The sequence below is a fragment of the Falco rusticolus genome, chromosome 11 (genome assembly GCF_015220075.1).
Source record: "Falco rusticolus isolate bFalRus1 chromosome 11, bFalRus1.pri, whole genome shotgun sequence".
NCBI lineage: Eukaryota > Metazoa > Chordata > Aves > Falconiformes > Falconidae > Falco > Falco rusticolus.
Window position 1 is genome coordinate 35,232,702 of NC_051197.1, and position 23,335 is coordinate 35,256,036.

Below are 23,335 nucleotides of genomic sequence, written 5' to 3' on the forward strand. Positions count from 1 at the left end.
TTGTATCTTTCCAGGCAGAATTATAGTCTCCAACCAAATTAAAACCTGACTAAACTGGACTGATTGCATCCATTTTTGCCCCAGGTTTGTCAAATGGGTTTAATATGTTCTCCTTTCAACCCAATTTCACTTCTATATTCCAAAGTTTGTCTTTTTGAAATCGATGCAAGCACCCCCAGTGTCCCCCATCATCTTCTGTACTTTCCTCTTCACACTTAGGCTGCTTGGAGAGCAAGGAGCCATAGTACGGGAAGAGCAAACAAGAACACTACAGTCAGTCCCGTTCCTTATGGATAGACTCCTTCCCATTGCATGCTTGCTAATGACTGGAGAGCATACTCCCATGGATGCACCACAGATTCTCCTTGAGAAACAGGGAGTCACCAGACCAGCAGTAAATACGCAGTCTCCGACTGCTGTTTTTGAAACTGGAACGAGTCTGAAATCTGCACATAATGCCACTCTATTGTCCTGATCTCGTTCAGCTCTAGGCACAGCCATCCTACACTGAAAGCCAGACTGCTTACAGGAGCAGGCACAGCTGCGCTGGCAGCACCTGCTCTCGCTGGGCTGCATGGCACGCGTGCTCACAGAAAGCCCGTTGGTTGTTCAGGTATCGCAGACACGCAATTGCTATGCCAGTATGCTACTTGTATGCCATTTGTCCTTCAAAAGTATTTACTTTTAAACATATCTATTTAAATTATTTTCATGGGTGAAAATCATTCATTGAAGAACCTCTTTTATTTAGAGGGACAACGCTGGGTGAGCTAAGCAGAAGGTTTAAAATCCTTAGAATTGCCAGAGCCACAAATCTTAAAATCACAGAATAATCCAGGCTGGAAGGGATTTTAAGGAGTATCTAGTTCAACTCCCTGCTCAAACCAGGTTTCTCAGGACTTAGAAAACCCCCAGGGTTGGCAAATGCAAAACTTCCCTGTGCAGCCGTGCCCACTGCCTAACCATCTTCAGGGGGAGAACATTTTTTCTTCACTCTGCTCTAAATCTCTCTTTTTTCCAACTTAGACCCGATGCTGGTCACTCTTCTTGAGTCCTACTGCAAAGCACAGACCCTGGAGACCTTGCTGGTAAAGGCTGAGGCCGAGGCGGCACTGAGTGCCTTGTCTGATCTGTGTTTGCTGCCACTAAATCACTCGCTGATCACAGCAAGTCTCACGGGTTCCTTGTTCATCCCCTAACTACAATTTGACATCCCTTGCGAGTCTCAGCTCCAGCTGAACACTGGCTTTTTTAACACCATCCCGGCGTGCCTGGACAGTGCTTCTAAGTGACTTGTCCTGAGCCATTCCGGCTTCGGCTGCTGTCCCCTGCCTTTCAGCATTCCAGCTCAGCCGTGAGTTACTTGTTCAGTCAAGCTGATCCAGTACAACTGTTTCTTATCCCAAGTGTCAGGATGGACCACCCTGGCAGCATCCACTCCGTCTGTTGTCATTCTAAGACACAACACCAGTTCAAATGTATTTATGAAAGGACAGTTACGACCATGTCTGTCTCCTCTGTATTAAGTGTAAAATAATTCTGGAAAGCCACACTTCTAGACCCAGACATGATGAGGTTTTGCTATTGCACGAAGTGCTGCATACCTCCTGGCTGCTGCTCTGATCCTTTCAGTTCCTCCAGTAGAGACAGGAAAATAACTGCCACCATCTCATAATAATTAATTGATTAATTAACGTGGAAAGCCCTCTGACACTTCTGATGTTTTTATTTACTGCTACCAGCAAAGCACTATGAGCAAAATTACAGTCAGTTGTCTGGTTTTCAAAGATACTAACTTTAAACTGCAGACCTGAGCTAGACAGCCTACTTTATTACCTGAGAGATCATGATTATTGTCACAAGTTAGCAAATTTAAGACCTCAGAAGCCTCACTCCTTGCTTTCTTTAATATATCCCTTCACAAAAGCTACACACAAACAGTCCTTTTACGATCACAATCAAGGGGGAAACTGTTGGGGGGAAATTATCACCACTTAATTAGAACACACCTGCTTCCTCCACTTAGGCTGCACAGCCTCTGTTCCTCAGATGCAAAAGTCAAACTTCATCCAGCTCCCCAGGGCCATACCACTGTCAGTTTCATACTAGGTATCTAAAATGGGCTAGTAGTTAGAAGCACACTCAATAATTTTCAAACGCATTGGCTCAAACCCCATTACCTTAGGGCATTCCTCTCACATTTCCATACATCTGCATTTCCCTCAAGCCATTGGCTTATGAGTTTTACCCAGTGTCAATCTACTGTTCCCACTTTGATGGGGAAAAGGTGCAGTCAGCAACAAACTTGTAAGCATTGGCCCTTGCAGAAAAAAAAGACTGTGTTTTATTTTATTTTGTTATTTATTTGGTTGGGATTTCATAAATGAAGCTCTTCTGTGTGTATGTGTTTCAAGAAAGCACTTTTTTCAGATCATTACAATTCCTCAGCAGTTCCTCAGAAACAAGTTCCTCCCTATGCTGCGTACTTCATTTTCTGCACTAAGTACTGCCCCTCAGCAGTAGCAATTACCATTTCAAAAGGAAAAAAAGTAGCACAAATACATTTTACAACTCTCCAAATTTCATAATAGAAAATAGCTAAGGAGTGATTTGCAATGTGGTGGTTAATTGCAAATCATTGCCAATATGCTCTCCACATGCCAAGTTTCATAGGCTTGCCATGTGGCATGTAATTTTAACAGACCATTTCTAATTATAGAACTTCAATTCCTCGAACCGGAGCACTTCCCTTTTCTATCTTCTACACCAGCTATACATTGCTACCTTCCACGATCCAGCACACACATGGTAGATACTAAAGCTCTATACAGAATATCATTGTTCATGCATTTTCATGCTGCAGTCAACACGCAACACATGAATTGTAGCCTCTGCTGCCCAGACATAAGCTGCTCATTTTGTTCGTACTTCCTTGCCAAATCCTCCCTCTGCTGAGTTTGGTCAAAGCCTTTCAGGTTAAAAAGGTGGTCCAAAAATGTGCCTAAATCTCAGATTCCTTTTTTTGAGGTTGTTGAAACTACTGATTTTGTTGAAGTCATCACACAAGTACATCTTTCCATCTGGATTTGTATTCTAAAGTATAGCACCAGAGAAGAGCATGAGACATAACCAAGATCTTAACAGTGTTGTGTTTTGAAGCAAATCAAAATTGAGCTACAATTTAGATCAGAATTTCGTGGGTCGAACCTCTCCCTAGATGGGATACTTTGTAGGTACCTTATTGAAAGGTGGTGATGTGTGGTGTGGGGAATTTTCTGTGGTAATGTTATCTCTGTTAGACTTACCCACTTGCAAAGAAGGCTTCTACTGTCCCAATGTAGCTGTATGTGCTGAGGCCTTTGGAGACTCTATTTGTCTAGGGAACAGACCTGCAAGTTCAAGGAAAAATCACCTTGCCACTGGAAAGATTCTCAAGATGCAGCTGAACTTCCGAACTATGGGCTACAGATGGCTGTATCACAAAGAAAGATCACCGTTGCAGATCACTGTTGTACAAAACGTTACAAGAGTGTTAGAGGAAGGAGTGTCTCTGAAGGACAAGATAAAAGAGCTGGCAGAAAAAAGCACATAACAAAACAGGCTTTTTTGTTCATCCTAAGAAATGGCTAAAAATACATACACTAGTCATAGATATAGAAAGTTAATGGATATCTAATGGAATGCTGTTACTTCTTATGTTCTTGGAAAACAGTCTTTATATATATACTTTTTTTTCCCCCCTTAGATTTGTGATTGCAGTCAGTGAGGCTTCATAGCTGTAGCTGGTAGAAAAAAGGTATTGGCATTTGAGGGCCAAATCTAGAAGTCCTTACAGAGGCAAACACACACAGAATTTGATTCGAGGTGGATACAAGTGAGGTCAAGCATTCATTATTTTGCTGTTCAGTGTAGTAGTTTGTTTCTCTTGTAGCCAGGCTTGCACAGTCCCTCACTCCAGTGGTTTCTGCCTAAAGGAAAAGAAAACAAGGTTGTGCTAGTTGTTAAAAGTGCCTCATGCCTTAAGCAGATACTCTGCTAGCTGCTTTTTCAGGCTGAACTAGATGTTCTCTGTTAACCTAGGTAAAACACATCAAAATTCAGTTATAATCATGAAATGCCCAGTTCAGGTTTGTCCAAATACTCATTAAACAGTTTGAGCCTTCCAAGTAGCTATGGACACACCTGTGAACAAACTGATCCCAATTTACATTTGCTTTGCTATATTGCCATGAAACCATCATAGCACTATGGTTTTAAGTCTAAAATACAAGTTGCAGTAAAAAGTCATGGAGACGGCACCCAACACTAATCCTTGCATGCCAGAAGTGTTCCGCTTCCCACATACTAACTCTGTTGTGTTCATAGGAAACACATTTCTTTTGTATTCTGTACACATTGCTCCTGTAAAGAGAACGAAAGCTATTTGCCTGGTGTCTGGCAGAGTTTCTTCAAGGCTGCTGATCCTCCGTACAAGTCCCATACTAGCAAACCAATTTCTCTATATAAACTCATGTAAAGTCCCATATTTGATTTTAAGCCTGCCCAACATGAGAGAAGTTGTTCAGAGACACAGCTCAAAGAAGAAAGCACTACCCCAGTCTGCCCAGCTGCCTATTGGAGTAGTGATGCTGACAGGATTCAAAGTGAGCACATCCAGTCTTCCATTGGGAAAGAATTTAAAATAGTAGAGTAGAAATTTGAGTAAGATAAGAGCGTAATAAGGGGAAATGAACTTAAATGGTTAAAAGCTCCTGACGAAAGTCTGAGTTAGCACAGCCCTTGTGTTGTTACCTAAACTTTCACGAAAAATTTCCAGTGATGGTCTGTCTTCCGATGAAGTTTATAGATATTCAATCCAATAAATGGATCCTATTGTACTCTAGGTTAGCTACATTCTGCATATTACTTTAAAGTCTTCATACTCATAATTTGAAGAGCCTAATAGTCACCATTACTAGAGTGGAAAATTTAATGCTACTAATTAAAATAGCTATGTGCATGAAGCTTAAAAATACTTTTATTGTTATATGGTTTATAACCTAACTATATCCAATATAAATGAATCTATATATGATTAACTATAGGGCATAGACTTTTTCCATTCTTGATGTACTAATTTTTCTGAAACTAAGTTAAACAAAGTAAATGCAGTACTTTGGAGTGCTACTATTTACATATTATAGCTAATTAGCAAGCACAATAACATAATCCTAGGGGAAAGGTCCACTGGCAACTTAATTAATTATCTTCTATTATTGTGTATCCTGTTAAAACGACAAGCATCTTACGCTGTGTAAGTCATCACAATTTTAATTAGCATACCCAAACCCAATATAAGCATAACTGCTGGTTTTGTCTGTGCTGAGTCCTCCTCAATTTTTGTACATAGGCACCTCTTCAAATCGTTTTTCCACATTCATTTGCTTAGAAATGTAACACAGATGCTGCTTTAAATGTTTTTAATGGAAATACTAATTATATGAGAAGTTAAAAATTAGTTTTATAACTACTGTAGCTGCCGCTGAAATATGTATGTCAGGAAACGGTGGAAGAGTAATTATGGTTGTGATACTAAGTTAACTTGTTTGCTATATACTGTGCTGAACGCATCCTTCTAAGAAAAAGACTCATCTACCCGCACACCCATACACTAGAGCCAACTCGCAGGCTCTCAGCGGGATCAGGACTCCCAGACCCCGGGCAGCCCATTGCGCGCCATCCCCAGGCTTTCAGTGCAGTTCGTGCCAGGGCGGGATGGGGGGGAGCAGCCCCCCCCCGGCAGCAGCAGCTGGCGGTGCTGTCCAGGGTCGCACCGAGGAGAGGGACGGTCCCTTTGCTGCACCGTGGCACCCACTGGGCCCCTTGCCTTTGTGCCCCAAACACAGTGATCTACTTCACTACATGAAATATGACATCAGTTTTTCACTAACTTGAACTACCTTAGTCTGCTAGAATACTTGTCCATTACACAGGTACCATATACAGCCGCAGCAGGGGCTTTATTATTGCACAATTCCTGTTCTGGCTGAAAGGAATGGCATTCAGTGACGGCCAGTACCTGCTAACAGCCATCAACAAGGAAAATCACTCCGACCTTATATTCTGGAGACTGTTTCAAGCTTGCTGAAGCATTGAAAAGGGAGGATACAGTTCCACACCACATTCCCACACGCCATATGACCCCACTATCATATCCTGGAAATCAAACAATTTAATTTCAGAAGGAAGGAACCTGATTCCACCATTAAATGTTAGGCTCCGTTTTGTGGGTATAGAGAGGAGTTTGATACCAGAGGCCACCACCTGACTACACCAGAAAGTTTCTGTTTGAGCCCAGTTAAACCAGGGATTTGGCTTCAAGAGTCATTCATTACCATGATAAATCATTTGCAAAACAAAAAGGCACAAGTACTCCCTGAGTTTCTGGCCTTCAGCCTCAGCGTTTGTTTAGCCCAGGGTATAGTTCCATGTTGTAAAAAACCTTTGTCTTTTGTTCTGCCTTGAATATCTCGCTATGTTAAATGAGACCTTCATGTGAGAAAAAAATCCGCAGAATTAGTCACTTCCATCTCTCTTACCATTCTGTTTATCAGTTGAGAAACTACTTGATAGCTGAATATGTAAATGCTGCTGAACTCCAAGTACTTAGTTATGTTGTGTTGTTATAAAGTAGTATTTTCGTTAACAAGCAGTGCTGGCCTAGCTTGCTTTCATTGACAGTGAAGGGATTTGGACCTGTAAGTCATTCTCAACTGTATCAAGAAAAGGATTTAGAAACAATACACAGTATTGCTATGTCTTTCTGCAGCCCAATTTAAGTTACGACCCTGTTACTAATACTATCATCTTTTTTATTTCTTCTCCTTTGCTGCTAGTGCCTCTGTGCTGCCCTGCCCTCTGGCAGAGCCTGCAGCATCACCTGCCGAGCCCTTACCTCTGCAACACAGGGAGCAGGGAAGGCCAGCAGCAAGCTAGGTCGTAACTGTAAGAGTTTGCCTTGAGAAATGCTGAGGAGAGAGGTATGACACAAATGCTGCTCGTCCAAAGGACTTAGGCACATTCTTCTACTTGGGATTCCCAGCTGGAAGCTCCCTCCTAGAGCTAAGCACCAAGCAAATCCTTCTTCTCCAAACTAAGCCAGACGTTCCCCTCTTTCTGCCCAATACTCATGATCAGAAGATATCCACAAAGATGTGCCAGGTTTACCTCAAGAAACTTGGTATCTCTCGCTTTCAGAAAGATACTCCAGCTGCCTTATTTACTTTAGGCTGGAGATCCGACCCTGGATTTCCCATGCCTGAAGTACGGCTGCTGAAGAACTCCTGCCTTTGGCATTTTTGCTGCCTTAGGTAGATGAGAGCCACGTAGTACATAAATGCAAGAAGATCTATATCATGAGCTGGACACACAGTTATTTACCACTGACAGGACTTGGGCAGTCCTGGCCATGCCCAGAGGCAGTTTGGCACCCAAAGGGCTGGTGGAAGGTGGAACTGTGAGGACCTGAGGCACTGAGTTAGGTGGCAGCAGAACAGAAGTTTTGAGTACCTAATTTTAGATTTAGGCACTTCAGTTAGCTAATGGTCTACCACAGCACAGCCTGAAGTATAGCATACATAGCAATGCCCACACTAACCTTAAACGTGCCCAGTTTAAGCACCAGAGTGGCAAGAGCAGGCAGCAGCGTAAGTTATAAGCCGTTCTGTCTGCATTGCTTTTGCATCGAGCTAATCCAATTAAGCCTCTGTCATTACTTCTTCATCACTACTGTATTCATGATGTAAGATGGCACTGTGTACAGGTACACGAGGAATTCACACTTCCATTTGTCTGCAGCCATAACTTCACACCTGTCATTTCACTTCCAAATGAGGTTATGTGAAAGCTTTACCAAAGCTTCTGTTTTCAACAATGCCAGTCGACATACCACCTTCAACATCAAAGTCAACTGTGGAATGATATACTATTAATTGGGAAGCAAGAATAATTTATTTCAGTTGTGGATTTGATTTTACCCAAGGAAATTAATGGTGCAATATAAAGTAAATGCTACGACTTCAGTATGCAATTAAACATTTTGCTCAAGATCCAGGCTGTTTTAAACTTTTCCTTTTAAACACATTTTTAATTATGAATTGGAAAGAAAATAATTAATACATCTTTTAGTATGAATTTCTGCATACAGGACCAAGCAAGCAAGACAGCATACTCTTTAATGTGACCACGTTTTCAGAATAGACATTAACTGAGGCTTTTTCATGCACAGTTGATTTTGTATAAACTGATTGACACCTTTGGGGGTCGTCTTTCCACTGACTCATAATTTTGCTCACTCTTTAAAAAAGCCTTCTGCACACCCAGTATTCTCTAGTTAAAGCTGAAAATTCAACTCATCATATTTACACAATAAAAAAAAAATCCATTCTGTGTTGTTTTTAATTGCAAATCCTACTCAAGGGACTAATTCTCCTGCTTAAGACGCAGCCCTGTGCCTTCTACTAGAGAACCAACTGCAGTCAATTATGGTAATGAAATGTCAATAAATATAAAAATTTAATACAGCCTGCTCTTGGTGAGTGGCAGATGAGGACTTGCCTCCCAGACAAATTTGCTGGTGCTGCAAATATTAAATGCACCTGAAAGAGTAGCAGGTTGCCTGAGAGCTCTCCAGTAGAGGGATGGTGGGAGATCCAGGCATCTACTGGGTTTTTCCATTATGGCATAATCACTGCGCTAAGGCCACTGCACTGATATTCTTGACATTCAGACATCTTAACTTCTTATTATGAAGTGAATAGCATATTTCCCCCACAAACTGGAACCTCAGTGAGGGATTTTGAGCTCCCCCCCTTAACAATTACAAAAGGGAAATTAAGATGTGAAACTTGTTATTTATATGTGACCAGTTTCTCAATATGAAGTAGTTGAATCCTGTCACTATATTAAACTGCTCTTTAAGTAAAAAGTATTTGAGGTATGTTACTTATATTTTTTTCTTACTATTTGTATAAGTATATATACTTATATATAAAGAAATATGTATGAGTATGTATACAAAGAGAGAGAAATAACAGATGAACTAGAAAGTAGTTTATGAAAGATGGTTTGGCTGGGATTTCCAAAGACCAGATGCTAGTTTTGTCACCAATTTCTTTGGCCCTGAGTAAGCAATTTAAGGCTACTACTTCAGTTTTCCCAGGTGTAAAAGCAAGCAGTGAAACCTACCTCACAGGATACTTAACCATAATCCATTTACTTAACTGAAACATAACCACAGCTTTAAATACTTTGCAGACTTGGAGCAGTGTTATTCTTAATATCCATACAAAAACTGTAACTTCATTTTTCTTGTACAGTTTCCTTCAGTCAATGCCTTGGAACCACTAAGAGTATATATAAATAAAATGTTGTATTAAAAGTCAGTAACCTATTGATTATATTAAGGTCATCACCGGGAAAAGTTATTTTTAGTTCCTTTCAATCATCTCTCTACCTTGTCTGGCGAAAATTTTGTCAGATTTAAAGTCTTTCAGTTTTTTTTCTTGCTTTACTGCTCTTCATACTCAAGCAAAATCAATTCAGTAGTTTTAAAATAAAAAAAACATCCTTCAAAATACATGCCTCAACATATTATTTTTTTTTAAAGAGATTTTAAGGGATCAGTGCCTAGAAAAACAAATTTTTGCAGTATTGGCCCATTTCCTCTGGTGATACCTGGCCATTCTTTATTCACTACTTTATTATGGGGGACCTTAAAGGTGGGATTAGAGCACCAATACCTTTAGACAAATCATTAACCCAAAGTGTGTACTTACCATTGTGCTTGGTCTTAGTTTAGAGCCAGACTTGGCTTACGTATGCCTACATGGTGTGGTCAGCAAATTTCCCTGTTGCTGTGGAGGCTCCTAAAAAAGAAAGCTGTTGGTAATATTAGAGCAGCCAGGCAGGAAAAGGCATTTTGAAAATGTATCAATAACCTGGTGAGGTCTTGGCCAGTTGGCCAGGAGTGGTTCATGGCAGGAGCAAGCAACACACCTGGCCATTTCTGCGGGACGGTGGCACCGGAGGGGAATATCTAACCCTGGTGTAAACAGGGCTGAGCTGAAGGCGTTTCAGTTGAAGCAGTTGCTCAGATCACCAGCTCCTGATACACCAGCTGGAGCTGCCCGGTCTGGGAGCTGCCAGCCTGTCTCAGAGTGGACTCGTCCTGGCCCCTCTGCTTTGCCTTCATGCGGCGGCGTTCCCGCAGGCTGCGGTACCTGAGCACTTCTCCGCTGGTCACCATCCCGTGACAAAGCGTGCACATCTTCAGAGTGGCAGGGGCTGGTTCGGCCGCGTGCATGGGAACATCCCCATGGTGGGACTGGGCTTAGCCAGAATGGTTGCAGAGTGCAAGCAGTAGGGGGGTTGCCCGAGATCCAAGGATCGCCCAGGGATGTGTCAGCTATAACAGGCTTTGGGTATACTTTACTTGTGAATATCACCTTTTATAACAGGGTGTGTTAATATCAGCTGCCTGTTGGATCTCGATATACAGGTGTCACTTTGGAAATCTCATAAGACAGGTCAGCCTGCCCCGAGAGCAGACGGGCAGCAAGACCAGGGCAGCAGCCCCCCGGTGCCGTCCCACTTCTCTCTGTGCCCCAGGGAAAGCAGCTTGGTGTGGCTCTGCTGGGAACAATGTGCAGCTGGCCCGTGTCACACACCTGCCCCTCTGCCTTTGCTAGCAGGGACAACTCGCCAGGACAAGTCTGTTGGAACCAGCTCCAACAAATACCAGGATTTTGTGTAGCTAAGGAGAACAGAAACCGCCCACACAATACCTCTGCTTCCTGTGGGAACACACCGACATTTCTGGGCTTGAATAGAGGTTTCTGGCCAAGTTACGGACACGGGACCATTTCCCATTAATAACGTTATGTCCTGCTGGACTAATACGCCCAGTGTAGGTGTGAAGCTCATTTCATCAGTCTTGCTTTGCAAGATCATACAATTACAATGAAAACAAGAGACACAAATGAATCAAACGAACCAATATGGGGACAGCTACCATAAGCCTATAAGCTACCATAAGCTCTTCTCATATATAAAGCTTCTACAAAAAGCTAGTACAGACAAACAAGCATTCACAGTGATGTGACGTTTTTTAATAATATTTTCAATACATACCGTTGTACTAAATCTGATTTATATATAAAATTATCTTGACTTGATAACATCACTAAATTGAGAATGATTCTTTTATCCAGGAGTATCCCGGTTGTATGTAATTGCTTGAAACATCCTAAAGGGATTCCGTGGGTGTGACAACCAGACAGAAATGCAATTCTGTTTTACAGGTGGATTATTCTGTAATAGCATCCCAAGCTGGAGCCACCCTCAACAATCTTATGAGCCATGCACAAGAACTAGTAGCAAAGCTTCGTTCCCTGCAGTTTGATCTACGAGAATTTGTGTGTCTCAAATTCCTGGTGCTGTTTAGTTTAGGTAGGTACACTCTACTCTTCGTACTTAATAATGGACTGGGTTTTTTTCCTAAAAACATTGAAAATATTTTGCTTTTCTTATTTTTTTCCTGAAAAACATGATATCGAAATATATTTAATAAGATTCACAGTAAGATTATTTCTTAAATATCACTTGCAGGAAAATTATGTGTTAGGATTAGAAGTGAGTTTCTATGGAAATTACTCCTAAAACCTATGGAATTTAATAAGTATTACGAGCTTTTTGTGTTTCTGTATGTGATTTCTGAATATTCCAGAACAAGGATAAAATTCTATTAGAAATTCTGGAGAACAGTGGAAAGTACAGATTGCCATGTTTTTCTGTGATATTGAATACAGTTATGTAAAGCAGACGGAGTGGGGATATGGTTGAAATATCTCTCTTTTTCAAAGGCATCTGTGGTAAGTATAAACAATCTTCTTTGCATATGATGGCTGTCACATCACAACCCATAAATCAGGAATGTATCTCACAGTTTTTAAAAAGTGAAAGGAACTCTTAAAGTGCAAATTAATGATAATAGCTTTATGACAGATCTGGCCAGGAAATAACCTTTAAAGAGAAGATTGTTTTGTACTAGTGGAGAGGACATAGAATGGGAAAGATACCTATGCAAGACAAATTAGTTAAACCAGTGCCCTCCAATGAATCAGTCAAGAAAAATCACCAGTGCCAGGAATGAAAAAGGGCTTAGGGAGATGGATTCCTATTGACTCCAGAGGAACAGATTTTCTGCCTGTCCTCCGTTTCAGGTTTGCAGTATGTTGACTTAATAAAGCTGGTCTAAATAAACTTTGGCCAAGTGAATTTCTGTTCAGACAGTTAAAAGGGGAGAGTTAAAAATATAAATCAGGTCCAGAGCCAGCCATACCTCCATAGCCCAAACTCCTATTTTACTCAGAAGACATTTTGTCTACAAAGAGAGTGAACGGTTGAACCAAGCACAACAATGAAAGAAATACCAGCAGCGGTGGCATTTAGTAATGCTTTTCTTTAATTTTCAGTTTTTTTAAAAAAACTTCATAAAGGTATTAAATTCTGCAAATGAATTGTTATAATACAATTGCAACAACAGGTTTGGTTACACTGTAAAGCATCAATTACTGTCTTAAATATGTCCCTCCATGTGGTGTTTATAGTTTGAACCTGCTTTGGAAAATTTTCAGTGAAGCTTTCTTTAAATACAGGGACCATAAAAGATCAATACTTCAGAGGTATAGGACACAGAACATGTAGAAAAAAAAAGAATTATTTTAAAAATTAGAACTATGCTAATAGAATTGATTGTTATGATGTATGTACATTCTGAATCCTAGGAAGAGATGATGGATTTCCCTGGTAACTATTAACATTTTGTATTCAGAGCTTAGTTGCTTTCCATGTCCGAGATTTGGAGAAGGAAAAGCCAGCCATCTGTTACAGAAATTCTGTTTTATGAATTAATCTGATGAATAACAAGAATTCAGTTTTCCTAACTCCTAATAACTGAGTTTTTCAGTCATTAGACAGTGGCACAGAAACGCCTAAAGAGCCTGTAGCTTCCCCCTGATAAAATACTTAGAGTTTTCATCTCAGTTCAGTGATATTTTAAATTAGCTGAATAAGTGAAGTGCATTTGGAAAATTCTCACATTTAGGTGGCCTTTTTGTTTGATGAGTTTCACCAGCTCTTCTAGTACTTTTCATTGATTTAGGAATTGTTCTTACATCTTTAGCTCTCATAATTCTGCCAGGTAGCGTGCCCAACTTCTGAAGCAGTTGGGCAGGAATACCTTACAAATTTTATCCAGTTAGGATAAAGCCAGGTTATCCAGTTTTTTTCTCATTTATGCTACTACAAAAAGAGTAATTCTACTGCTAATAGGAGCCTTGTAGTCACATCACTTGCATATAAAAGTGATGTAGCTAAGAAAGGTTCAACACCTTTGAAACCAATTAGTTCATTAGCTAGCATACTACATAATTCCATTTGCTAATAGTCAAAGCCTGACGTTATTCTGCAAAGAATAAAATATAAAGGTGTTACCACTTGACCCACAGGACTGAAGCAAATATTTAATGAGAATGATGACAAAACCGAAATGAAAAACACAGATACCCTTTCCAGCTAAATACTTAAGTCTGTGCCCAAAAGTATGAATGAATCATCTGGCTGGAGTTAATAAGACACCTCACAACCTAAAAGTGAGTCAGGTTTTGAAGACATTGAAGTGCCTAAGAACGCTGGCAGGCATTCAGCAGGGCTGTCAAAACTATCTAAGCATCAAATCCTACATAAATAACTGGGAGCAATTATTGTACCTAAGTATCTAGGTGCATTTGACACATACCTACATCTCTTAGGCGTCTAAACAGAAAATCGGTCTTAATGCCAAAAATATACCGCTTAATAAAAATAAAAAAAATTCAAAAACCTTAGCTGACTCTCATTGAAAATCTGACCCCATAATGTTTAATGGAATAAAAAGCGCCTCAAGACATACCAGCCTTTTTTCATTTCTGAGGATCTTCACCCACAGGGTTAACCAAACAACTAAAACCTTATCTTATTGTTCTTTAGTATAGTACTTGCTTGAAAAATATATGTCTAATATAAAGCCTCTCAAAGGCAACACAAAGTCAATAATCCGCAGAATTAATTTATTAAGAAGAAGCTGTTTGTTTTTTATAACCGCCCAGGTAGGAGGCTGCCTTGTAAAGCTGTTTGGTATTCATGGCAGTAACGTATTGTCTGTCTCTTCACAAGATGGCAATCTCCTTCAGGGCAAAGAACTTTGTTCCTGCCTTTTTTCCTAACATTTCAGAAGTGATTATCTTAGTAAACTAACAATAAAATAATGTTCAAAACCCAAAGCACTTACAATAACTTTTCAAAACACAAGTAAGTCATATCACTTTTGCTTGCTAGATTTTAAATGAGACAGGTAATTGTTTGTTATCTACTCATCAAAAGTTCCAAAGGGTTTATACAGGAAAATGCTTTTGATTGATGGTAGCATTAAAGAAGATGCTGTTGAAGCTTAGGCAGATGCATATTTATTGTAGCCTTTGTGGCTAGCAGTGCACAACTCTTTCTGCAGCCAGGAAGACTCCACTCCAGTAAGCCAGCCAGCTTTCTCCAGCGGGCCGTCTGGTCCAGCTGGGCCCATCTGATCAACACTGCCAAGTATATAATGGTACAGTTGACTCAGCAATTATTTAATAAGCCAGAATAATTTGTTAACTAGTTTCTTAAGTGTGACATCTCTTTAGTTTAGTTCTACATAGTATTGATATATGTAGAGTTATGTAACTTTTAAATTCCCTCCACCAGTTATAAAAAGCAAGTATCTTTACAGCTAGGTAGTTCTTACCTCTCTGTACATAAAAGTCTTCCTTCATGTACATGGATCTTCATACTTCAGTGACTGTCCGTCTACCCTTGGTGGTTCCTTATGCCATCCTTCAGCCCAGTCACTGCCAATGTCTGGAGAGGAGCAACTTCATCACACCTGAACTGTTGTTCTCAGCAGATAACCACTTCAGCTGAATCAGTCCTTCAGCTCTTGTGCTCTCACAGGTTAAAAAGTCAGAGAACAAATCAAAGAGAATCAGCAGAATCACCACTATCACTCTGGAGATTACCATATCGTGCACAGTACAGACTCAGCTGTGTTTTAGATGGACAAAAGCCTTGATTCATAAGGACATTAAAGCACCAGCAGAGACCCTTCCCTTCACAGCTTCACTGCACCATCAGTGGTCAGGCAATTACTCTGTTAAGACATAGGACGTTTGGACAAAATATAAATTCCATCACATTACTCTGATCCACTTTCTTAATCTACAGATCTACTACACTAGTCCATCAGGGTTCCCTTAAAGAATCACAGCCTTCCCAGGAGTCAGTCCACCGTGGCAATTTATCACTGTGTACCTCCTCCCTACACATAAACAAACACGTTGCTTCCCTCTCTCGCTGCACACCAGAACAGCATTACACAAATCAACCAGTCTAATTGACACCTGAGATCACAGTAAAGCAAATAGAAACAGGTCTTGTGACCAAAACTGCCCTTCACAGTTTTGGTTGTGTAGCCTGGTATAACTGCTAAGCCATCTTCTAGTCCCTTCTTCCCTGACATGATCTCTGACGGAAAACTCTGAATTCTGTACCAACATCTGTCTTTGCTGCAAATGATACACCAGATGCTGATTGAATGTTTTATTTGAAGATGAGCTGGACTGCTGAAGCCAAAGCATTTTATTGCAAAGGAGCAACCCATCTACCAGTATGATTTATTTGAAAGTAGTTTTCTATTTAGGTGGCCTAGAAATACCAATTTGTTATCAATCTCCATTCCAATTATCTTGAGCTACTAGCTTGCTTTGAAGTAAACCAGGACACCAGTTCTGATAGCAATTACCCTTGCCAACCTTTTTTTGGCTGAGGGTGACATCCTATTTGTAAACTCCAAAACATACCTGGTTTTTGGTGCGTCATTCCTGTGTTTTCACATACAGAGGTATTATTTCCTTAATTCCAGCTAAGGGAGTGAAGGTAAGCAACATACCATACCTGAGTCAAATTGTGCTTTATCAGCCCATTTTTTTTCACAGTCTGAAGATACATGGATTAAAAAAAATCAGCAGGTGAAGAGATATGGCAACCTGGATTTTCTTGGCTACTTAGTTGCATTTGACACGTTTCTTTCAAGCAAAAAGAACTGACAGAGCCATGACAATTCAGCAACCGTAATCACACGGTGGAAAGTCAGTGGCCAGGCAATAATGGGAAAGAATAAAGAAATCTTTGACAGACCTGAGTGTTAAACCTACTTTTAACACTACTTTATGAACTCATGTCCAAAACATGGAAAGAACACATCTGAGAAAGATGCTGATCACTTCATTGTACAACTGTTTATCAAAATTACCACTAAATGAGAATAAAAGTATCTTGCTTTCCCAAAGCTAACCAAATTGAGGATAATGCCACTTCTTTACCCTAATCCCAGAGTAATAATACACCTAATTTTTCTATAGCATATAACTAGTGCACAATCAAAAAATAGGCCAGGCCTAAAAACAAATACAAACCATTTCTTTGTCTTTAATAATTGCTGGTTTGAAAGAAGATACACTACAGATAGATGTGCTGGTTTTGGCTTAGTTGCTGATTGGGGTTAAACCACAGCAATAGAAAAAGCAAATGTGTCAGTTTATCGCCTGTTTCAATTTTCAGTACCAAATTTGACATTAGTTTGGAAACTCCCTTTTTTGTCATATAACATAATTAAAAATAAATAAAATAAAATAAATAATAATAATAAAAAAAAGAAAATACAAACAGCAGCAAATTGCTGCCTGACATATGCTGTTGAATTCTCCAGTTCTGGGACTGATATAGATTGGCATGCTCCACTGGGGTGAAACCTTGGCCTCACTAAAGCCAACGAGAACATCACATTGCTGTTAGTGGAGCCAAAATTTGCCTCACTGTTTCTATGAGTTGCTTCCTACCATAAAGTTCAGATAATTTTTTCAGCAAATAAATTTGCTAAATGACTAAATTTAAACGATGTTCAAAGAACCAAATGAGTACCTTGCATGGGATATTCTCTATCATCTTCTGATGCAACAGATCTCTTCATTTTACCATCCGGTAGCTTTACAGAGTGGAGACTTAACCTGAAATCAGCCATCTTCTCTTCACCAAAACTTCCCATCTGTCCTACTAGTTTTTATTATCTGAATTCATCAAGGATGTCTCCCACCAGAGCAGTTTGTAAAGTGAAATGCCAATAGGAAGAAAGTTAGACATCCCTTGACCCATGTCCAGGCACTTGTCTGCCTGTGGAGCTAAATGCTAGATTGGGCAGTAGCTGATTGGTACTGCTGCCTTATCGTCGTCAGGACACAGATAAATGTACTTCATTTAATAAATGAAGGCTTTATCAATGGGCAAATAATTGCAGAGCCGCTATTGATCTCACATCTCACTTAGCACGAGACAAGAGGGTCCCGTAGAAACGGTAAACATTTAATCGCTGTGGATGACAAACAGTGGGCTCTTGCTTAAACAACAAACCCAAGCAAAAAAACCCTGTTTTCAAACAAACCAGAACCTTACTTAAGGGTTCAGCAGAAATGCATCCAGAACTGCAAAACTCCACTCCTTTTTCTGTTAAATAAGAAGAATATTAGCAAATTAATATTTCCCTGCTTTTAGTCTCCTTGAAGTGTCAGAGCTGAGATGGGAGGAGGTATTTGAAGTACTAAGCTCCACCATTTGCACTTTTGGAAAAGAAACGTGCCTGTGAAGTTCTTCTTGCAGACAAATCAGGCTGAAATGAAGCAATTTTGAGGCAGACTTTAGCCTTGGAGGGCTGGAAGGAGTCTCCTGCAGACGTGCACCCAAGGAGCAGCAGCACAAAGCCTGCCTGTGCTGTGTTCCACCTGGCTCCAGTAGCTCACATCAATGCAGTTAAGCAACATTCTGGAGCCAAAAAAAAACCCAAACCAAACCTCTCGCATTTTTTAATATACTTTATGTAACATCATTGGTCTATTAGATGTACAGACTAGCCGAATCTCTGCTCCAGTAATCTTGCAATCTAAATATGCAGAAAAGATAAGATAAAAAGCAGCATCAAACAATGATGGAAAATGGGGCTGCACATATTTTCACTTCCACAGTTTTTGCTGAGGATTAAATTTGGGGTATCATGTATGCAGATAGGAAAATAAGCGTATAAGCATTAGCTGGAAGCAATATAACAAAGAATATTGATTAAATTTTTGTAGTACTTATGATGCTTAAATGCACACAAACTAAAAGAAGTATGAAATGAAGGAATTAGTGAGGCAGGGGACTTTATCAGACCAAAAGGAAAACAGGACACAAGACCCAAGAATTATCCAAGAACCAATTCATGCAGGATTATAGACACCTAAGTGTAATACAGACCTAAAGGTATAACCTAGCAAATTTTGGCGTGCAGATCTTTATTGCAGCCTTCTTAATAATCATATTATATTTTCAACAAATATGGATCTGCCTTTTACACTCTCTATTTAATAAGACTGCCCTAGCTTTTCAAAGCACAGTCCACAAATCATGGGAACTTACTAACAAACACGAATTAGCTAAAAAGCTGCTTCTTCCTCCCATTATTCTGATATTTTAGTATCAGAATGAAACTAATTAAACTAGCAGGTGACTGGCTCAAAACACAAGAATTCATTCTTCAACGCAGCATATTATCCAGCTCTGGCACTCCTTGCTCCAAGACGTAGAGGATGTTGAAAGTTTTTGTGGTTATTAAAGTCACATGGAGAACTTAACAGAAGGAAAATCCATTGAAAGCTGTGAAATACAAACCCCACTGCTTCTGGCTGTTGCTAACCTTCAGCTGCTGGCGCCTGAGCGGCTGCTCCTGGGATGCATCGCTCCATGCTTTTCTTCTTCTTACACTATTCCCTAGGGCATCTGCTCCTGTCAAAGATGGGACAGTGGTCTAGCTGGTCCAGAGTGCCAGCACAGCCATTCTCATGCTCTTGTTGGGTAGGTGTGAGCATTTGTAGTTTTCAGGGACTCTATTCTCCTTCCTGTGAAGTGGTCCTGGTGGTTCTCTGGCAGGATACCAAGAAGCCCACAGATAACACTACTTCATCTTCACAAAGCACCTTCAGTCCCGGGATCTGAAGTAGGTGCTATGAATTTGAAGCAAAGAGTATCACACGCCAGCCTCCCTTGGCAAGCCAGCACTGGCCAGTAACGGAGCACTTGTCCAGGGGCAGGCTGGGCTTCACAAATGTGTCCACTTCTTACTCGAAGCGACAAATGGCACTTAGAGTTTAATGCAGTGTTCAGAGTGGTCACTCTAGCCACTTTTACTTTTGATAGTTTGCAAATATACAACTACTTTTGCCCCTGTTTTTTGGTGTTATTTTTTTTAACAAATATGTTATTTATAATATACATGTATAACTGGGCTGTTATTGTGGGGTGGTTTTATTAAATCCATTGGCAGTTTTCTTATATTCTTGTCACTCTTTTACCAAGTGTACTTGTAAGATTGCACCTGGTGAACACCAGATAGCGAGCAGTTGAGGATTCTGTACAATTAGCACTGAGCCAGGGCTTTCAGGCTTCCCCACATTACATTTAAATTTAGAAAAATACTTCCTGCACACTTGTCAAATCCAGGCTTATATCTCAACCCTAATGTCTAACTACAGTAAGCATTGGAGGATAATACTGGCAAAGAAACATTTCCTAAACTTTATGTAATCATTTGGAATTCAGGAAGGATTAATTAGTATTCAGGAGATGTGACTGCTCAATATTTATGCCATAGAGACTTGGCAGAAGCAAATAATGGTACATAAAGCTGATGCTTGTCTTAATTAAATGCAATATAATAGGTGTTGAGGATTTTTTTTCTTAGTGAAGAGAGCAGTTTAGCAATGACCAGATATAACTCATTCTGAAGTTCAGAGTTTAAAACTAATCAATATGTATTTATAACAAGGGAGGGACTGAATATAATTTATTATTAGCTGACAGCTGACTAATAGATAAAACCAAGATTTATTTAAGTATGTTTTTCCACATACTAATTTCTGACAAAATATTTGCCCCCTTGGATTCTTCATTATTTTTTGCTGTACTAACAGTATTTCGAACAGACTTTTTGAAATTAACATCTCATCTTCAGATAGGCTCGGAATGAAACCAGAGAATTTAGAATAAGACATCTAGCTAGGACAATCCTTTCGCTGTGGCAAACTTAATTAATAGTAACATTTACTAATTTTATGATTAGGAATCCTTAACGGCAGATGATTTTTTAAAATGCTCCTTTACAGTATACAATCTACATAGGTGATGATGAACAGGTGCTGACTGGCAGACAGTGCAAGGGTGACAGGCACAATTCCAGTACACCTGCAGCCCAGGCTTGTCTCAAATGTCACAACAAAAAGGTTTGAGAGGAAATATGAAGAAGTTACATAAATAGGTCTGGCATATTAAACACGAGAGGCAGAGCAGAGAAAGCAGAAAAGTACTTGGTCTGCAAAGGTGGTGAGTGGAAAATGGACACGGCACTGCAGGCAAGTCAGAGGCAGGAGGCGACCTCGTGGTGCTGAATGACTGATGATGGGTAAGGAAGGAACAGCTACAAGACCTTGAAAGTGAACACAATTTATGTCTGATGTAGCAGGGAAAAGGGAAGATGCAAAAAGATGGGGAAGCAATGAGCTCGGAGGGGTGTCTTGGCAGCACGGTTTGCCAAGGCCAAAGGAGGAAATGCTGTGGTAATTGAGATGTAATAAGGTGAGGCAACATGGTATTTGCTAAAAGTTTAATGTAGTAAACAACAGCTCCTGTGCACATCCCATGGAAGTCAATGAGAATACATCTGCAGGATTAGCTATGTAGTATCAGTTTGGGATTAATTATATTAGAAATAGACAAATTTAAAGGCGAAGGCCACTGTCTTTTGGAAGACCTCATCTCTGGGTATAACGGAGGCTCTGTTTCTTGAAATCTGAAATCAAGATGACTGCTTCTTTAAATTATTATGATACAGCTCAGTCAAAAGTTACAGACTTGTCCAACTGCTGGATGGAGATCTATGGCTTGCATTGAGCAGAAGGCTGAAGGAGGTAACTATGATGATTATACGGGTCCTTTCTTGTCCCCAAATCAGTGAAAGTAAATTTTATAGGCAAGAAGTTTAAATTTATCATGAGTCTCCTAATTTCACAGTTCTTAAAAACTTTTCCCCATCTGCCAAGTTCACATTTAATAACTTCTAATATGAGCAGTTGTCAGCAATCTTATGTAGTCTCTCGCTGCTGTGTGTCCCACATTGCCTTGGGAACTAGGGATAAATCTCTTATTAGCGATGATGAGGGCCAGGAGAACAGTTACATAGGCAGTCTGCTCCTGGAACTTTTTGCTCTTCTCTGGGTCTCAAGCAAAGCAGCCAGGCTCCTCCACCTCCTCCATTCTGCCACTAGAAGAGCTATTCCGCTTTTCTACTTTAATCATCTGGGAAAGTAAAGCCAATGAATATGGACAAAACCTCATTTCAGAATCATCTCATGAGGGATGTTCTCCTTTCATGGAGCCAGCATTGCCCAACAGAGAAATCAACCCTCTTGTCGCTAATTCTGCTTCTGACTCCGTTACTGACTATGGAGCTTTGAAGTTCTTAAATAATATCTCAACTACCCTATCTGGTAAATGGTAACAACAGTTATCTAGATTTGTAAATAGTGGTGAAATCCAGAGTATCAAAGATACTGCCTAAGGTACAACCAAATTGAAACAACATTGCTTGAAATGTCTACAGACACCATAACAAAGACCATTGTTAAAAGGTATCTGATTTAAAATATTTTTAATAGATTTTGGAAAAATTGGATCCTTTCCTTTATAATTTACTTAACATGAAAGTAGCTCATTGCTGAATTTTCATATTAAGGTCAAAAGCAGTGCCAATATTTTGAAAATTCACCCTTTGAGAGGCTATTTTTAGAAGTGAATTTTAGCACATGCAAGACAAAGTGGATTTTCTTTCGCCTTATTCTTCTATTTCTCTGCTTTTTTCTGCTTTCTTTATAGAGAAACAAAAGCAAAGACATATTCACTTTACTTTATCTGCTAAACCCCATAGCAAAGTCAATTAAAAATCAGTCCTTAAATTTCTTATACATGATAAATGATGGTGTATGGAGTGACGACTTTGATGAACAGCCATTTGCTCCTGAGAACACTTTTTCAGTGAGCTGACAGGTTTTAGTCCAGCCTCCCATGTAGGTTCCACACATCATCCAGGCAGTATGGAAGAAACTAGGACAGCGTCTAACAGGTACACTTTAAAATGAAATCTCCAATTAATTATTTTTGTGGAAAAAAACCCCCACATAATATAAAAGGAATAAAATACAAATGCTGGGGTTATAAGGTATAGTTAAGAATTAAATCAGTATTTTTAATAAATAATCATTCATTTCAGCCCTGGGTATAGGAGTCATGAGTGATATAATTCTTGCAAGAATTCCAGAGATAGCCTCCTGTTTCATAGCTGATCTTTTTTTTTATAAACTACACTAAATTATAGAGGAAATTTAATAATCACTGTTGATTTGTCCTGAATTTCATAAAAGGCAATGAATGATGCAAATTCATCTCTCACGTAACTGTTGAGTACAATGGTATTATTTGATACCTGTATATGATCCAGTCTGATCATTACTAGTTTATGTTGTCTGCTTGTCTGCAGCTGCAAGCGACAGCAAAAAAGATTAACCATCTTCAGCAAGTACTTTTTCTTTTCATGTTGTTTTTTTCTAAAATGCATATTTTACAAGGTTTTGAAATAACAATAGGATTAGATGCTTGAGAGAAAATTAGGTCATATATTTGTTAGATACAAATCTCGCAAGTAATTAGAAACATGGGTATCAAGCAATATTTGTATTCTGTACTGCTGCCTTTGTGTGGAGATAGTGGGGATTTCAGAATAACACAATCATTGTGCTCTGCAGTTTTTCCCTCTCTAATATGTTTATGGAATACTAGTAAGTATGGCTTTTCAACAGCTCCTGTAAGGGGGAAAAACTACCTGCACGTAACCCACATTTGCATATGCATCTACCTTCGGAATACTTCTGTAATTTCTGACCCATTTTTAATATACGTTTTAGTTGTTTAAGGTGCAAGTTTGAATGTGTTATATATGTAACAGAGGAAGTATGGGATTATATAGAATCTTTTTAGCTGCTGTTGGCAGAAGTGTTTATCTCTGGCTACTTTTGTTAGCCAAGTTTTC

The 23,335-nt window shown here is 39.6% G+C and overlaps 1 protein-coding gene and 1 long non-coding RNA gene across 5 annotated transcripts in view; one reads left to right on the forward strand and one right to left on the reverse strand.

The window, feature by feature from the left end:
• The window catches only part of NR5A2 (nuclear receptor subfamily 5 group A member 2), a 96,485-nt gene that overhangs the window by 54,409 nt on the left and 18,741 nt on the right, over positions 1-23,335 (forward strand). For all 4 annotated transcript variants that reach the window (XM_037404611.1, XM_037404613.1, XM_037404612.1 and 1 more), the window contains one exon: positions 11,340-11,487. In XM_037404611.1, the coding sequence (XP_037260508.1) occupies positions 11,340-11,487 (148 nt within the window). The remainder of the gene's footprint in view (positions 1-11,339; positions 11,488-23,335) is intronic.
• LOC119155689 lies at positions 295-22,087 on the reverse strand. The gene is made up of 3 exons (XR_005106804.1): positions 14,861-22,087; positions 9,816-9,905; positions 295-3,968 (listed from the first exon to the last, which is right to left on the reverse strand). It is a non-coding gene; the product is annotated as an uncharacterized LOC119155689 (long non-coding RNA).